The sequence below is a fragment of the Solanum pennellii genome, chromosome 1 (genome assembly GCF_001406875.1).
Source record: "Solanum pennellii chromosome 1, SPENNV200".
Classification (NCBI taxonomy): Eukaryota; Viridiplantae; Streptophyta; class Magnoliopsida; order Solanales; family Solanaceae; genus Solanum; species Solanum pennellii.
The window spans coordinates 401129-414410 of NC_028637.1; the positions used below are offsets into that span (position 1 = coordinate 401129).

The window sequence follows — 13282 nt, forward strand, 5'->3', positions numbered from 1 at the left end:
TATATATATATATATATTACTAATTATTTTTATGTGTAGCATCTACACAATTTTTAGTGTTGGGGCATTTTAATATTATAAGAAAAATGTTGCATTTTACCATTGCCACATTGACCGTTTGCTTCTAAGTCATAACTTTCCTCTATTTATTATCGCATTTGAATATGCATTGGTTGACTTGGCATTTGTTGTTGCCCTTATGGACCATTAATTGGTGAGTAGTTGCATATGTTACTTCTTACTTTTATTACGTCATTTATCTTTACTATTTATTACATCATTATCTTTTTATTTATTGTTAAAAAGACTTTTTCTAATATAAATAGTGATGACCTTCATTTAATTTGTATACACACAAGAAAATATAGAGTGCATAAAGTTTGTCAAAAAAAAGAGTTCTGATTAATTGAAGGAATGTGTTCTTGTTTGTGTTTGTGGAACTTTACACTCAACTCTTATCCAAGTTGTTGAGTTACATCCTGAAGGGTTAAGTCAAGAGAACTATTATTAAACTGGTGAAAATATTTATTGCAGTGGACTTGAATCTCCTTAAAGAAAGCGAAATATCCGCACCTCAGCTAGAAGAAAATTTTATTTTCTTAAATTTTATTTTCAATTGTAATTTTGTTGTTTTATAATTTTTCACTAACACAGTTAAAATACATTCACAAATGTAGAACCAACAGGTCATGATAGTTTGACATGAAGCTTTATAAATCAAATAAAAAGAAGCTTGTTTGCATTTTTTAAACAATCATCATTAGCACCAGTGCAAATATTATAGCACTATTTTGTGATGTCCCTATACTAAAACCATAAATAAGTATTTAACATAAAATAGGTGCTTACAAGTCATTTCTACCATAATCTGATTAATTAGTCATTATATTAATTATATTAATATATTATACATCTCAAGTTGACTTTTGAAATATTTAACAAACAAAAAAAAGGTCAAGACATTATATTTTTTTTAACCTCAACTAAAAACCTTGATGTCAAAAAAAAAAAAGTTAGACAAAGAATAATTGGCACCTAGATGATCTTCTCTTCTTTGTGCAATAGAGTTTCACACCTTTGATCAATTTTATTTAGCTATCGAGATTTTGACATGTAGACTTGATCCTCTTTCTTATCGAGCCATTGAAGCAGTACGTCGTGCTATAATGTCATCGTGTTATGAGAGGACAATTTCAAAGAAATGATAAAATATGGATAAGAATTTTCATAGATATTCATGTTACCAGGAGTCTTTTCATACCTTAGCTCAGTGTTAACGTCCCTTCAACATTCCTAGTCATCTTATCTCAATGGACTGATTTTCCTATATATTATACTATTTTTCTTTCATGTTTTGATTACACTTTTTTTTAGTTAAGGGTCTGCGAAAAAATTACATTTCTACCTCAAAAAGGTAAAATTAAGGCATACACACATCCTGTTCTCCCTAAGCCCCACTTATGAAATTATACTGAAAACAACAATGAACTGATTATCCTTATTGACCGTGATTCAAATTAGAAGTATATTGACTTTCTTGTCCTAGCTAGGTGTTTTGGAGCACAAAATGGTACAAAACCAAACAACATTTGTGAATCAAAAGCTAGTGTTTTTTGGGGAATACTAAAGAGAAATATGATTTGGTGGACTTGTTGAGATCAGAAGCAATGTTATTGAGAAAGGGAACATTTGGAAGTAGCTTTGCTTCCCTTTTGCATAGTAAGTCTTCTAATTCCCTTTTTTTCTCTTTGGAAAAAAATTAGTAGTTTTGTATTTCATTTCTTTTTTTTAATCTAAGATCATAATTTAAATATCGAGATCAGGGAACTCTATTCAGTCTCATGTCCTACACAGATAAACCAACTTTTATTTTACCAAGAAACACTAAGAATCTCTTTAAGATCAATGAGGAAGTGTATAATATTGTCAACTATTTAAAATGTTTTTTCTTCAATATGGTGTAACGTATCCCATATTGAGTAAGAGAATGAGTTATTATCTTTATCATACTAGACCATCTTTCGTTGATGAGCTAACTTTTTAAAATTAAATTAAATTTAAAATGTTTTTTCTTCAAAAATACTGTTATTTATAAATTAAAAAGATCTCGAAGATTTCGACATAACAAACATGCATCAATTTTATTGTTACACCTAGTTGGGTTCGAGTAATATTTCAAGAAAAGACTATTATTGATGTTTTTGACAAGACTATATATGGTGCAACATTACCAAGAATCCTACTAAAAGGCCCTCAATAATTGCAGTAGCTAATCAAATAAAAAAGACATGTAATTTTAAATCATGATAATTTTGTAGTTTCTAAAATAATTTAACCCATCTAATTGTAATAGTTTAGAATATAATCTATGTATAATATATACATATTAGTTATTGGCATATTATACCATGATAATATATCAGCTAAATTATTTGTAAAAGTTAAAGAGTATGATTATTTTTTTTATGTAGTATCTGTTTGGTTTACTAAAAACTCCAAATTATAAATTATGCTCCATGTATAAACTGTTAAAGGAAGCTTGATGAAACACGTCGAAGGAACAGGTTCATCGAAACAGGTTGACGAGTTAGAGTTTGAGTCATACTAGGACTATACTATTAAATCTTAAGTTATGTACCTGTTGAATATTATAGAAAGCGACTAGGATAAGATAATTATACTAATTACATGAGTAGTATTTTATTACAAGTTAAATACATTATCACATTTAAGGATAAAATAAAAAGCTTTTCAGTGAATTCAATAGAAATAGCGACTTATCGAAGATAATATTTTAATATAATTAAATAAAAATCAGCTTAAATATGTCCAAAAGTCAATTACTTATAGTATAAGTAAAAGACAAATAAAGTAATTAAGAAATGGAGACGTGCATCCCTCGAAATTTTAATTATATTTTTTGAGCAATTAATTCTTCATATAGAAAATTTCCAAACGAACAATTTAATGATTCTTTTAGTTTGTATTTTATTATATGCTTAATAACTGTATCCATTTCTTGTTAGTGATATATGTTACGTGAACTTTTAAAGGTGAAAATTTTGATAAATTTTCTTATGGAGTTTGAAAAAGATATAAATATTAAAGGGTTATTTAGTGTATAATGAAATAATATTTTAAAATAAATATTATGAATAAAATGTATAAAATTTGGAATTTCTATTGTGTTGGAATTATCTTACATGCCATTAAAAAAAGTTATTACACTCTCAATATTTTTTTTGAACTTTGAAATCATTTAATATATATAGAATAAGAAGAGAGATTTGTATTTCAATGTTATATTTGAAATTATATTTGTAATATAAATTTATTTTTACTTGAAGTTGCTTTACACTTCTTAAATAAATAAAATTATCTCATAAATAATTATTTCAAGATGATTTAGTTTGTATATTATACGACCTCCTAATCATCTATTCATTCTAGCTCGGATCTAATTTTTTTTGAGATGTCCTCTTCATTGGTCAAACAAGAATAGAGTTTCATTTTCCTTCTATGATTTTAAACTTTTGTGCCAAGAACGGAATCGTTCAAAGATACAAAAGACAGTTTCAAAAGCAGAAACATAAATAGAAATAAGATCACTATTGACTTGGAAACAACTTGATTCATCGTGACTAAAACTCAATTTTCTCGCGACTCGCTTACTTGCTTATGTTATACCTCTTCTTTTACTAATTCCGCCTCAAAATTCCTGTGTTTTATAGAACATTCCAGCCAAACACATCTTAATTAAAAAATACAAGATTAGATTTTTTTTATAAATAAAAAAAAATTAAAAAGTTCTTATTTTCCACTTTCTCATTGTTTTTCTTCTTCTTCCCAATTTTCAACTTTCAAGAAAACCTAAGCTTTTTCCTTAGATTTCTCAGTCCTATAAAGAGATCTAAGGAAAAAAAATCCCTTTTTTTCACTTTCTTGATATATACAAACACAAATTAAGAAACCCCATATAGATAAAGATTGAATTTTTTTCAAGATTTTGATTTGATTTGATTGATTGATAGGTTTTAGCAAAAGGGTGTTGTTGAAAAATGGGTGATATGAAGGATAAAATGAAGGGGTTCATGAAAAAGGTGTCTTTTTCATCTTCAGGTAAGTTTAAAGGCCAAGGTAGAGTATTGGGTAGTTCTTCATCATCTTCAGGGCCACCCCCAAATCATGTTATTAATTTGTCATCACAAAATTTACCTTCAAAGCCAAATACAAAATCATTGGTTAAAAGAACAAGTGATTATGATGAAAGAATTGATAATAAATGTGTTAATCATGTTAATAAGAGTGAATTAAAAGATGGTTTTGATCCATATGGTGAATTAGTCACTTCTGGTAAGAGGAATCCAAAAGGGTATTCTTTAAATGTTTTTGAATGTCCTGTTTGTTGTACTGTTTTTGGTTCTGAAGAAGAGGTTTCAAGTCATATTGATAATTGTTTAGCCTCTGAAGTGAGTGATTTGGGAGTTGAAAGTAAAGATGAAGAAGTTAAGAGTGGAGTGGAAGAATGTGTTAGTGTGTATGTTTCAGGAAAGCCATTAGATGGATCAGTGGAGGTTGTTGTAAAGTTGTTAAAGAATATCGGGAAGGAACCAACGAATGCGAAGTTTAGGAAGATACGGATGGGGAATCCGAAGATAAAGGAGGCTATAGGTGATGTTGTAGGAGGAGTTGAGCTATTGGAATTTGTTGGATTTGAGTTGAAAGAAGAAGGTGGGGAAATTTGGGGTGTGATGGATGTTCCTTCTGAAGAACAACTTGTTAAACTTAAGAATGTAGTTTCACTTTTGGAACCAAAGAAGGTTGAAGAGTTGGCATCAGCATCCCAAGTTAAGGCGGCGAGTAAACCAGTTGAGCCGAAGAAGATTGATAGACAGGTAGAATTCGTTCGGTCTTTTAGTTTCCATGTGCTCCTCAAAACCTTAGTTTACTAGTGCTTGATGCATGCTTTAACTCTTTGATATAACTGTATATTACCTTTCCTGATATTTCAGCTATTAATTTGCTTGGCATTAAATTATTTCTCGTAGTTGAATATGACGTAGCACCTTGGCTTCCCAATAAGTAAATTCCTTTCTCATGAGAATTGATGAATGATGTTGTCATCCTGATATAGCATTTTAGTCCATAACTTCATAAAACATTAAAGACTACTATTGCTTCTGGCCTGGTGTATTTATTAACTGGACATAATATGTCATGAGAGAATGCGGATTGATGCTTAATCTAGAATAACACTGTTATTCGGTAAGTTGGTGGAGTAACAATCTTTTTATATGCTCTCTTACAAATTCAGAAACAACTTGTCTATCTCTACGAGGGGTAAGGTCTGCGTACACCTACTCTCCCTAGACCCCACTTGTAGGATTACACTGGGTTCGTTGTTTCTTTCTTACATATTCCTTCTTCAGTGAACTGTTGGATTCGTTGACTCCATAATTTTTTATACTTTTTCATAAATTAACACTCATGATACTTGTTCCTCTGAGACACAGATAGCCAAACGTGTATGCAAGAGATGAAACAACAACAATATGTTTATTAGGTGTATCATTTCGTGTTAACCTGTATTTGCTTTAGAAAGGGACCCGAGCATCTATCTGGGGCTTTTCATTGTCGGCCCTTCTCATGGTTATCTGGATTTAGGAAGGAGAGCTTATAGAATGGTTGTACGGAAGACTGACATAAGTTTGGTCTGAATTATTCTTCAGTGAGAACAGTAATTAAATGACAATCATAAGGTTCTTTTGAAGGTGAATTCAGTATAGGAGTGTAGCTAAAAATATTGCTTCTATATGTATTAACCTGACCGATCAGTTTGGTTTGTTCTCTATGTCGTAGTTTGGTACATGCAAAGAAATCCGTAGGCAGAAAGAAATTAACATTTGTTAAAGTAGCTGTTTTAAGCATATGATTCTTTCGTTTAGATTGACAATGACAACATAAAATCACTCATTTCTTGTTTCTGAACGCTGAAAAGCTTTAATCCTGTGCAGTGTCTTTGGTCAGGCTTCTTTACTAGAGATAGTACTCTACCAAATGAATTGATGAACCTTCTTTTTTCTAACACCATTACTAGTATCTCAGCATGTCAGATACCACCTGTTGTGTCAGTATGTTTTATGTGACGATCAAACGTTGTGAATTTTGCTTTAGAATTAACTCGTTGGGTTATGTCTATTCTTCCGAGAAATGGAATGATTTAGTTGCCTCTATAGACTTTTACAAGATAGTGTCAAGGTGAATAATACATTTTTATCTATTTTGATGAGTACGGGGTCAAGCTTGATTTTGGAAAGTTATATCATTTTTATACTCTTGAAACAGCATTCTAATATCCTATTCATATGACATTTTGTTCAGCAATCGCGCTATTTTCTACCTCTGACATTCTTATTTCTTTACTCAACAGATTAAAGTGTTCTTTTCTGTTCCGGAGAGCGTTGCAGCAAAAATTGTGCTACCTGACTCATTCTTTAACCTCACACATGAGGAATTGAGAAGAGAGGCAGAGATGAAGAGGAAGAAACTAGAGGAGTCGAAATTATTGATTCCTAAATCTTTTCGGGAAAAGCAGGCAAAAGCTGCAAGAAAGAAGTACAACAGATCCATTATCCGAATTCAGTTTCCAGATGGAGTATTGCTTCAAGGTGTCTTTCTACCTTCTGAGCCAACTAGTGCTCTTTATGAGGTTTGTACTTTGCCTTTTATGGTTGGTTACTAAATTCAAATTGGGGATTCTTTTCAAAGGAACTTACGTTAGATTCAAAAGTAAAGCTTCATTTATTTCCAGAATACTAAGCATAGAATACAATAACTTTTCGAGAGCAACAATAGATTCTTCACTGCCCCCCGCCCCATGGCCCGATATGTCTTAGCTCCTTCAATGGTTGGCTCCTAATTTAAGTCCTGTACCTTTCGTGCCCTCCCTCTCTCACACACTTAATCTGTTATTGCCTTCACTCTGTTGAGTATGTCGAAGGATTGTGGCTTATCATTAGACATGTACCAAGAAGGCGGCGATATAAATAAGCTTTGAGTTCTCAAAAATATCCGATACACGGTATAATAGCATTACTAAAGGCTTGAAATATACAAGATAGGGGTGTCGATTCAGTTTCTTTCTGATTGCCACATACCCTCTTGAATTAACATGAAAAGAGGAGACAAAAAGTGGCGAGTAATTTTACATATCAGAAAGAAAAGGTAGGATGGGGCACCGGGGATGAGTAAACCCGTACAAGGAAGTTCTCTGGTTGCATTACAGCATACCATTTGTATAGTTTAGATTTGGATTTGCATTAATCAACTAAAACAGAAATTCCCTTTTTCATATCTCAGTGTGAAAAAAAAAGTTAAAATGTCGAATAAGCTAGATATATATTGTGAAAGAATAGTCACCCACAGCCCGACCCCGACTTATTTGGGACTAAGGCATAGTTGTTGTTATTGTAATAGGCACTCATAACAATACGAGGACAAACTCTAATTCTAAACCTGATGTTATTAGGAAACAAGAACAACAACCTTACCCAACTGCAAAAGAAGAAATGTAGAATAGTTAATATTACATTTTGTTTAGACTAAATATACGGAGTATCTGCTATATTGCTTGAATTCGCCAAATGTTGCTGCACCCTTGTTGCATCCTCCAAAAAATGAACTACTTTTGGAGGATCAAACACGCACCGATCAGCATTTTTAAGGAGTCCCGCCACCATACCTGTTTAGGTATATAAGACACATGGATAGTCCTAAGTTAACATATAAGTGGAACTTTTATATAGAAGAAACACAATGTTGTTTAAGTTACCCTTTTGTTTTCGGAGTAAATCTCCAGATTTATTTTGCTATCTATTGTTCCTTGTGATGTGATTCATTGGTAATTTCGTGTCTATATATGTATACACATGTGATTTTATAGATTTTTCTCCTCATTTTTTGTTCCTTTTATTGTTTTTCTAGTTTGTGAGCTCGGCGTTAAAGGAACCAAGCTTAGAGTTTGATTTGTTACATCCGGTGCTTGTCAAGAGGCGGGTGATACCCCATTTTCCAGCTACCGGGGAGAGGGCTATAACACTTGAAGAGGAGGATTTGATTCCTTCAGCTCTACTCAAATTTAAACCTTTAGAAACAGATTCCGTCGTTTTTACAGGTCTTTGCAATGAACTTCTTGAAATCAGCGAGCCACTCGAGACTGGATCAGCTTCTTCCTCGTAAGCCTCTGGCTCGCTCTGTGGACGTCATAGTTACATCGGAGACCACTAATTCATGATTTTTCTGTTCTGTTTATCCTTTTTCTGCATATTCTTGTTTGTGGAAATGATAGGCTAACTGTACAGTCCTGTTGCATTATTTTGATTGATACAACAGTTTTGTCATAAAAAGTTTGGTTTCAAATTAATTGAATATATTTGAGAAGTTGATAATTTGATTGATGAAATACAAGACAAATCTATTTTGTAGGTGTTGAAATATGTCCAATATGAGCAACATCTATTTTTATTTTATCTTCTTAGTCTAATATTATGAATTGGTAGTAGCGTCTTTTAGTTGGGAACAAGTTATTCCTATACAGGTAATAGAGCTCGACCGATTGAGACAGGGCAGATACGACCGATAGAAGGGATTAATTTGAAGAAGGAAGTCATTTGTGGACTGATTCCGACCCTTTACGAACTTATCACATAACTATGGTAGAAAGGTGGGACGAAAAATTCAAGGACTACCTAATACCTCCAACCAAACATATGGTTAAAACAATCTTGCATTTTAGTTTGAGGTTATTTTATGTTATACCTCACATCAAACGACTCGTTAAATTGCACCACTACTTGCTGTTTCATTTGTTCTGTTTCTATGATTACACTTCTTTTGAGTTGAGAGTCTCTCGGAAATAACCTCTCTATTCTATAAAGATAAGAGTAAAGTGGTTTGCATATATATAATTTCTCACGTAACTTCGGGGCCGAGGGGCTAAGGGTGTGGGGTTATAAGGACGGAGACTAGGAGGTAAATATAAATTGTATCGAACGATGAAAATGATATAAATTCTCACATAACTTAGACACGTATTACGAATTATAAAGACAATTTGATAGAACACATGGGAATTTTGTGTTTTTTATACCAATTGCATTATAGCCATAGACAAATGATAAAGATATACAGACACTTGAATAAAAATCAATTCTTTAAATGAAATGTCATATTCAAAGCCAGATTTTCAAGATTTGGTAATATTTTTATTATTTTTTTACAGTTACAATATGGATAATTAAATTCTTCAAAAGTAAAGAATAATTAAAACAGAACTTTATTTTCAAGAGTATATTTTTAAATGGATTATAGTAATATTTATATATATATATATATATATAATTATTTGATATTTTGCACTTTTTATTAAAATGAACATGTATGTCACATGAAATAATAAAAGCTTCACCATTAATTGTAGGCATATTTGTCTAAATTGAATTGATTTGAGGCCTTCTATGCAACACGATGTGATGATGGATACTTTAGAGGGGACCAATATAAATTTTAATGGCGTACGCAAGATTTTATTTGAAATCGAATAAATTATATATATATATTTTATTATTTTTACATTTAAAAAATATTAGTCTTCATATTATCATCATTGTTTGATTTGATCTTTTCTAGATATGGGGCAATATAGGGGAAAAAGTGTTACACTTTTTCTTGAAAAAATTGAGGAAAGGGACTAAGAGATGGATCAATATCAAATTTATTAATAGAGTGAAATTTTTTAATTTATACATAAAAATTTTGTTTTAAATTATTAATTTGAAATTTGTTGGAAAATATTTATCATGAAAATACTAATAGTAACTTAAATAAGGAGCTAAGGCAAAAAAAGGGAATTGGATAATTTGTTTCATTGAAAAATTAGATGTATATACAAATATCAATTTTCTTAATAAGTATTATAAATTAGAATGTATGTTTTTACGTCTAAAAATTTACGCTTTAACGTTTGAAACTAACACCCTAAACTTTACGATATATACTTTATATATCTACGTTTTTTATTTACGCCCTCAAAATATTTTTTTATATATCCTCAAAAATACTAGTGTCGATACTAGCATCAATAAAAATCACTATTGATATTTGTACTTTGCATAAAAATTAACATGCATATCACATGGGATAATAAAAGCTTCAAAATTAATTTTTTAGGTATATTTAGCTTGTCTAGATCCATCAATGTAACACCATGTGGTGATGGATACTTTAGGGGGACCAATAGATATATACATAAATTATTATTATTATATATATTAATTGTCAAAGTAATATGTAAAAAATCAGAAATAATCGAATTTTAATATGAGTATCACATATCGAATGAAAAATAAAAATATGTAAAATCCATATATAAGTAATAGGCAGCATAAGGAAAGAAGAATAGCATCTTCTTCTTCTTTTTTTTTCCAAATAAAATAACGTGAGGAGAAAACAAGAATAAATTACTGATCGACAAATTAAGTAGAAAATGAAAGTTCATATAGCCAATCAACTCAATTATTAAGATTTTTCAAAAATACTACGGTCTATGTCTATGAATTAATCAACAATACAGAAAATTCATTCTAAAACACATATCTACCTATTTGAAATTTATTGAAATACTTTTATGTTATATGTTATGCAAAAATTAAATTTGTCTTTTAGATGATTCCTTAATTTTTATACTCTCAAGTCATAATTAAATGGAAGGAATAATAAAGTTGATGAATCAAAATAATCAACTCATTTTAATAAAGAAATAGACACGCGGCACCTAAATTATGAATTTCAACTTTATAATTTCTAAAATTTAAAATTGATCTATATGAATTTCTTATTATAAATATATTATTTGACCAATGAAAAATATTATTTATTTATCAAGAAAATGACTTTAGCTTAAAAGGATTCAAAAATTTCAAATTAAAATAAAAAGTCTATAAATAGTTAAATGTTGTCTCGCTTTCCTTACGTATTAGGCTTGTAATTTGGTGCCCTAAGACATGTCTCTCCCTTAATATCAATAGTATCAACAATTTTGCGTAGTTCCCTATCGTGTGATTTTTTTTTACATTTTTTATATTTTTTTATAGCGTAAAAGAACAAATATATCCTTGAACTATTGTAAATGGTATGCAGATATCTTCTGCCATACTTTTGGGACATTGATGCCTCTTACGTCAAAAAACTAGAACATATATATCCTTTACACTAACAAACATGCACGTGCATAATCTTATCCACCAATCGACATTTATCGAATATTGAATGGACGATAAGATTATGCCACGTGTCCCTATACAGTCTTCCGTTGAGTGAAAGACATATATGCTCTAGTTTTTTTATGACGGAGGCATCAATATCTCAAAAATATAATGAATGGTATCTGCATACCATTTACGACAGTTCAAAGTATATTTATCTTTTTTTCCTTTATTGCATAGTCTATATTAAATATGTTATTATTTTATTACTATAAATTCGACTTAACTTATATCCGAGCTTCTACCTCCACTCCGTAGATTTAGAATTGTTGTTGTATTAATGTTTGACCAAACACGTGAAGGAATAATTAATTAGTTAGGCATAACTAATCAATTTTTTCACAAAATTGCGTGTAAAGCTCAACTTTCATACCACCAAACGCCACGTTCTTATTTTAAAATATTTAATTTTAATAATGCAAATCATTTATTTAATGAGGTTAAGTTAAAGTAACAGGTGATATAACATGGTGTCACCCAATTTCAAACCAAAAAATATAATATTTTTTTAATTAAAAAAAAAAGTGGACACAAAAATTAGGTAAAGCAATAAATGCATAGGTTGATATGTGTTCATGGTTATGTAATCAATGCAGATTAAAATTTATTCGTATCAGATATTTTAATTAATTATTATTAAGTGAATTTTATGAAGTAAATATATATGTATGTTGATAAAAAAAATTCTTTTTTCTTTAATTAATATATACATTAGAAATTTAAAATCTGTTTCTTATACTCTAAGCATTAACAATATAATAAATGCTTTTAAGATCATATAAGGAGATTTAATAACTCACTTACAACCTATCATGAAGAAATTTAAGATTAATTATATTTCATGTTTAGTTAGAGAAAATAGTTGTTAATTTCAATATAATTTTATTTCACTATTTATATTGAAATGGTGAAATTATTATCCCATGTTAAAGAATGAGATAAGATAATTTCAATCGTGATTTATCTCATCTCGCGTACTAAATAATTAACATTTTGATATATATTTTTATATATTTTTCTTCCATGATTAACCTTTATTTATTTATTTTAAAAAAATAAAGAATAGTTTAAAAAAAGTCTCAACTTTTTTGGGACAAACTTGGACTTATTTTTCGTCCATATTTACGACTTTACCACTTATCCTCTTATTAAATTCGCACGTGCTTTCATATCAACAAATTTGGTCTGTGGGACCATGACACATCACATGGGCCCCACATGTTCCTAATTGTTATCCACACACAATATCTCAAGAATATATCGGCTTCATTTTTTCGAGAAAATTATATTGTATAAATAGGTTAAATTTTAATTTGAATTTATATATATTAATAACGACACCTCTTGACACAAGATGAGGAGTTATTAATGTAATGGTTGAGGTTGCAAAATCGTCAAAAAGTTAGCTAGTTAAGTGTTTGTACCTGGTTCAAAGTTTTTACTTATATTAACTGATCCAACTAACAAGACGCTTTCATTATTCAAAAATAGGATGACAATGGTCTGTCACTACTCGATAAGCTCGTTTTAATCTTAGATTTGATTCATAAACATCCCCCTAAATTATCATTACGTGGCGGCTTGGATAGAAGGATAAGGTGTAAAGTGAGCTTGAAAAAAAATTCATAGATTGATTATCTGAACTTAACTCGTATCTAATAGTTGAACACTTTAACTTGTAAATGATCATCTAAATACTTTCAAAAATTTTGACATGTTAACGTCGATGGTCTACGAGATTCTTATAGGGACACATGTCTATCTCTAATTCGATGAAAGCACGTGCTTTGTGGTACCCCATACAAGTGGATGGAAAATGATACATATTTGTTAACATGTGTTTATCTAAATGTTCGCACGTGGTACCTTACCGGTACAACCGGTTATTTACCGGTTCTATAGGTAAGCTGTCCCCACTCCCACTCCCACCCACCACCCACCCCAACCCCCAACCCCACCCC

The 13282-nt window shown here is 30.3% G+C and overlaps 1 protein-coding gene across 1 annotated transcript; it reads left to right on the forward strand.

Annotated features, from left to right (window-relative positions):
• Positions 1 to 3803: 3803 nt before the first annotated feature.
• LOC107010276 (plant UBX domain-containing protein 2) lies at positions 3804 to 8483 on the forward strand. The gene is made up of 3 exons (XM_015209528.2): positions 3804 to 4895; positions 6431 to 6709; positions 7984 to 8483. The coding sequence occupies exons 1-3, from the start codon at positions 4059 to 4061 to the stop codon at positions 8236 to 8238; spliced, it is 1371 nt and encodes a 456-aa protein (XP_015065014.1). The 5' UTR covers positions 3804 to 4058; the 3' UTR covers positions 8239 to 8483.
• The last annotated feature ends 4799 nt before the right edge of the window (positions 8484 to 13282 follow it).

Bases quoted from the DNA above. Each gene is read 5' to 3' on its own strand.
- LOC107010276 (XM_015209528.2), top strand. From the start codon at position 4,059: ATGGGTGATATGAAGGATAAAATGAAGGGGTTCATGAAAAAGGTGTCT. The intron at 4,896-6,430 runs GTAGAATTCGTT...TTTACTCAACAG, and splicing joins CGAAGAAGATTGATAGACAG to ATTAAAGTGTTCTTTTCTGT. The intron at 6,710-7,983 runs GTTTGTACTTTG...TTGTTTTTCTAG, and splicing joins CAACTAGTGCTCTTTATGAG to TTTGTGAGCTCGGCGTTAAA.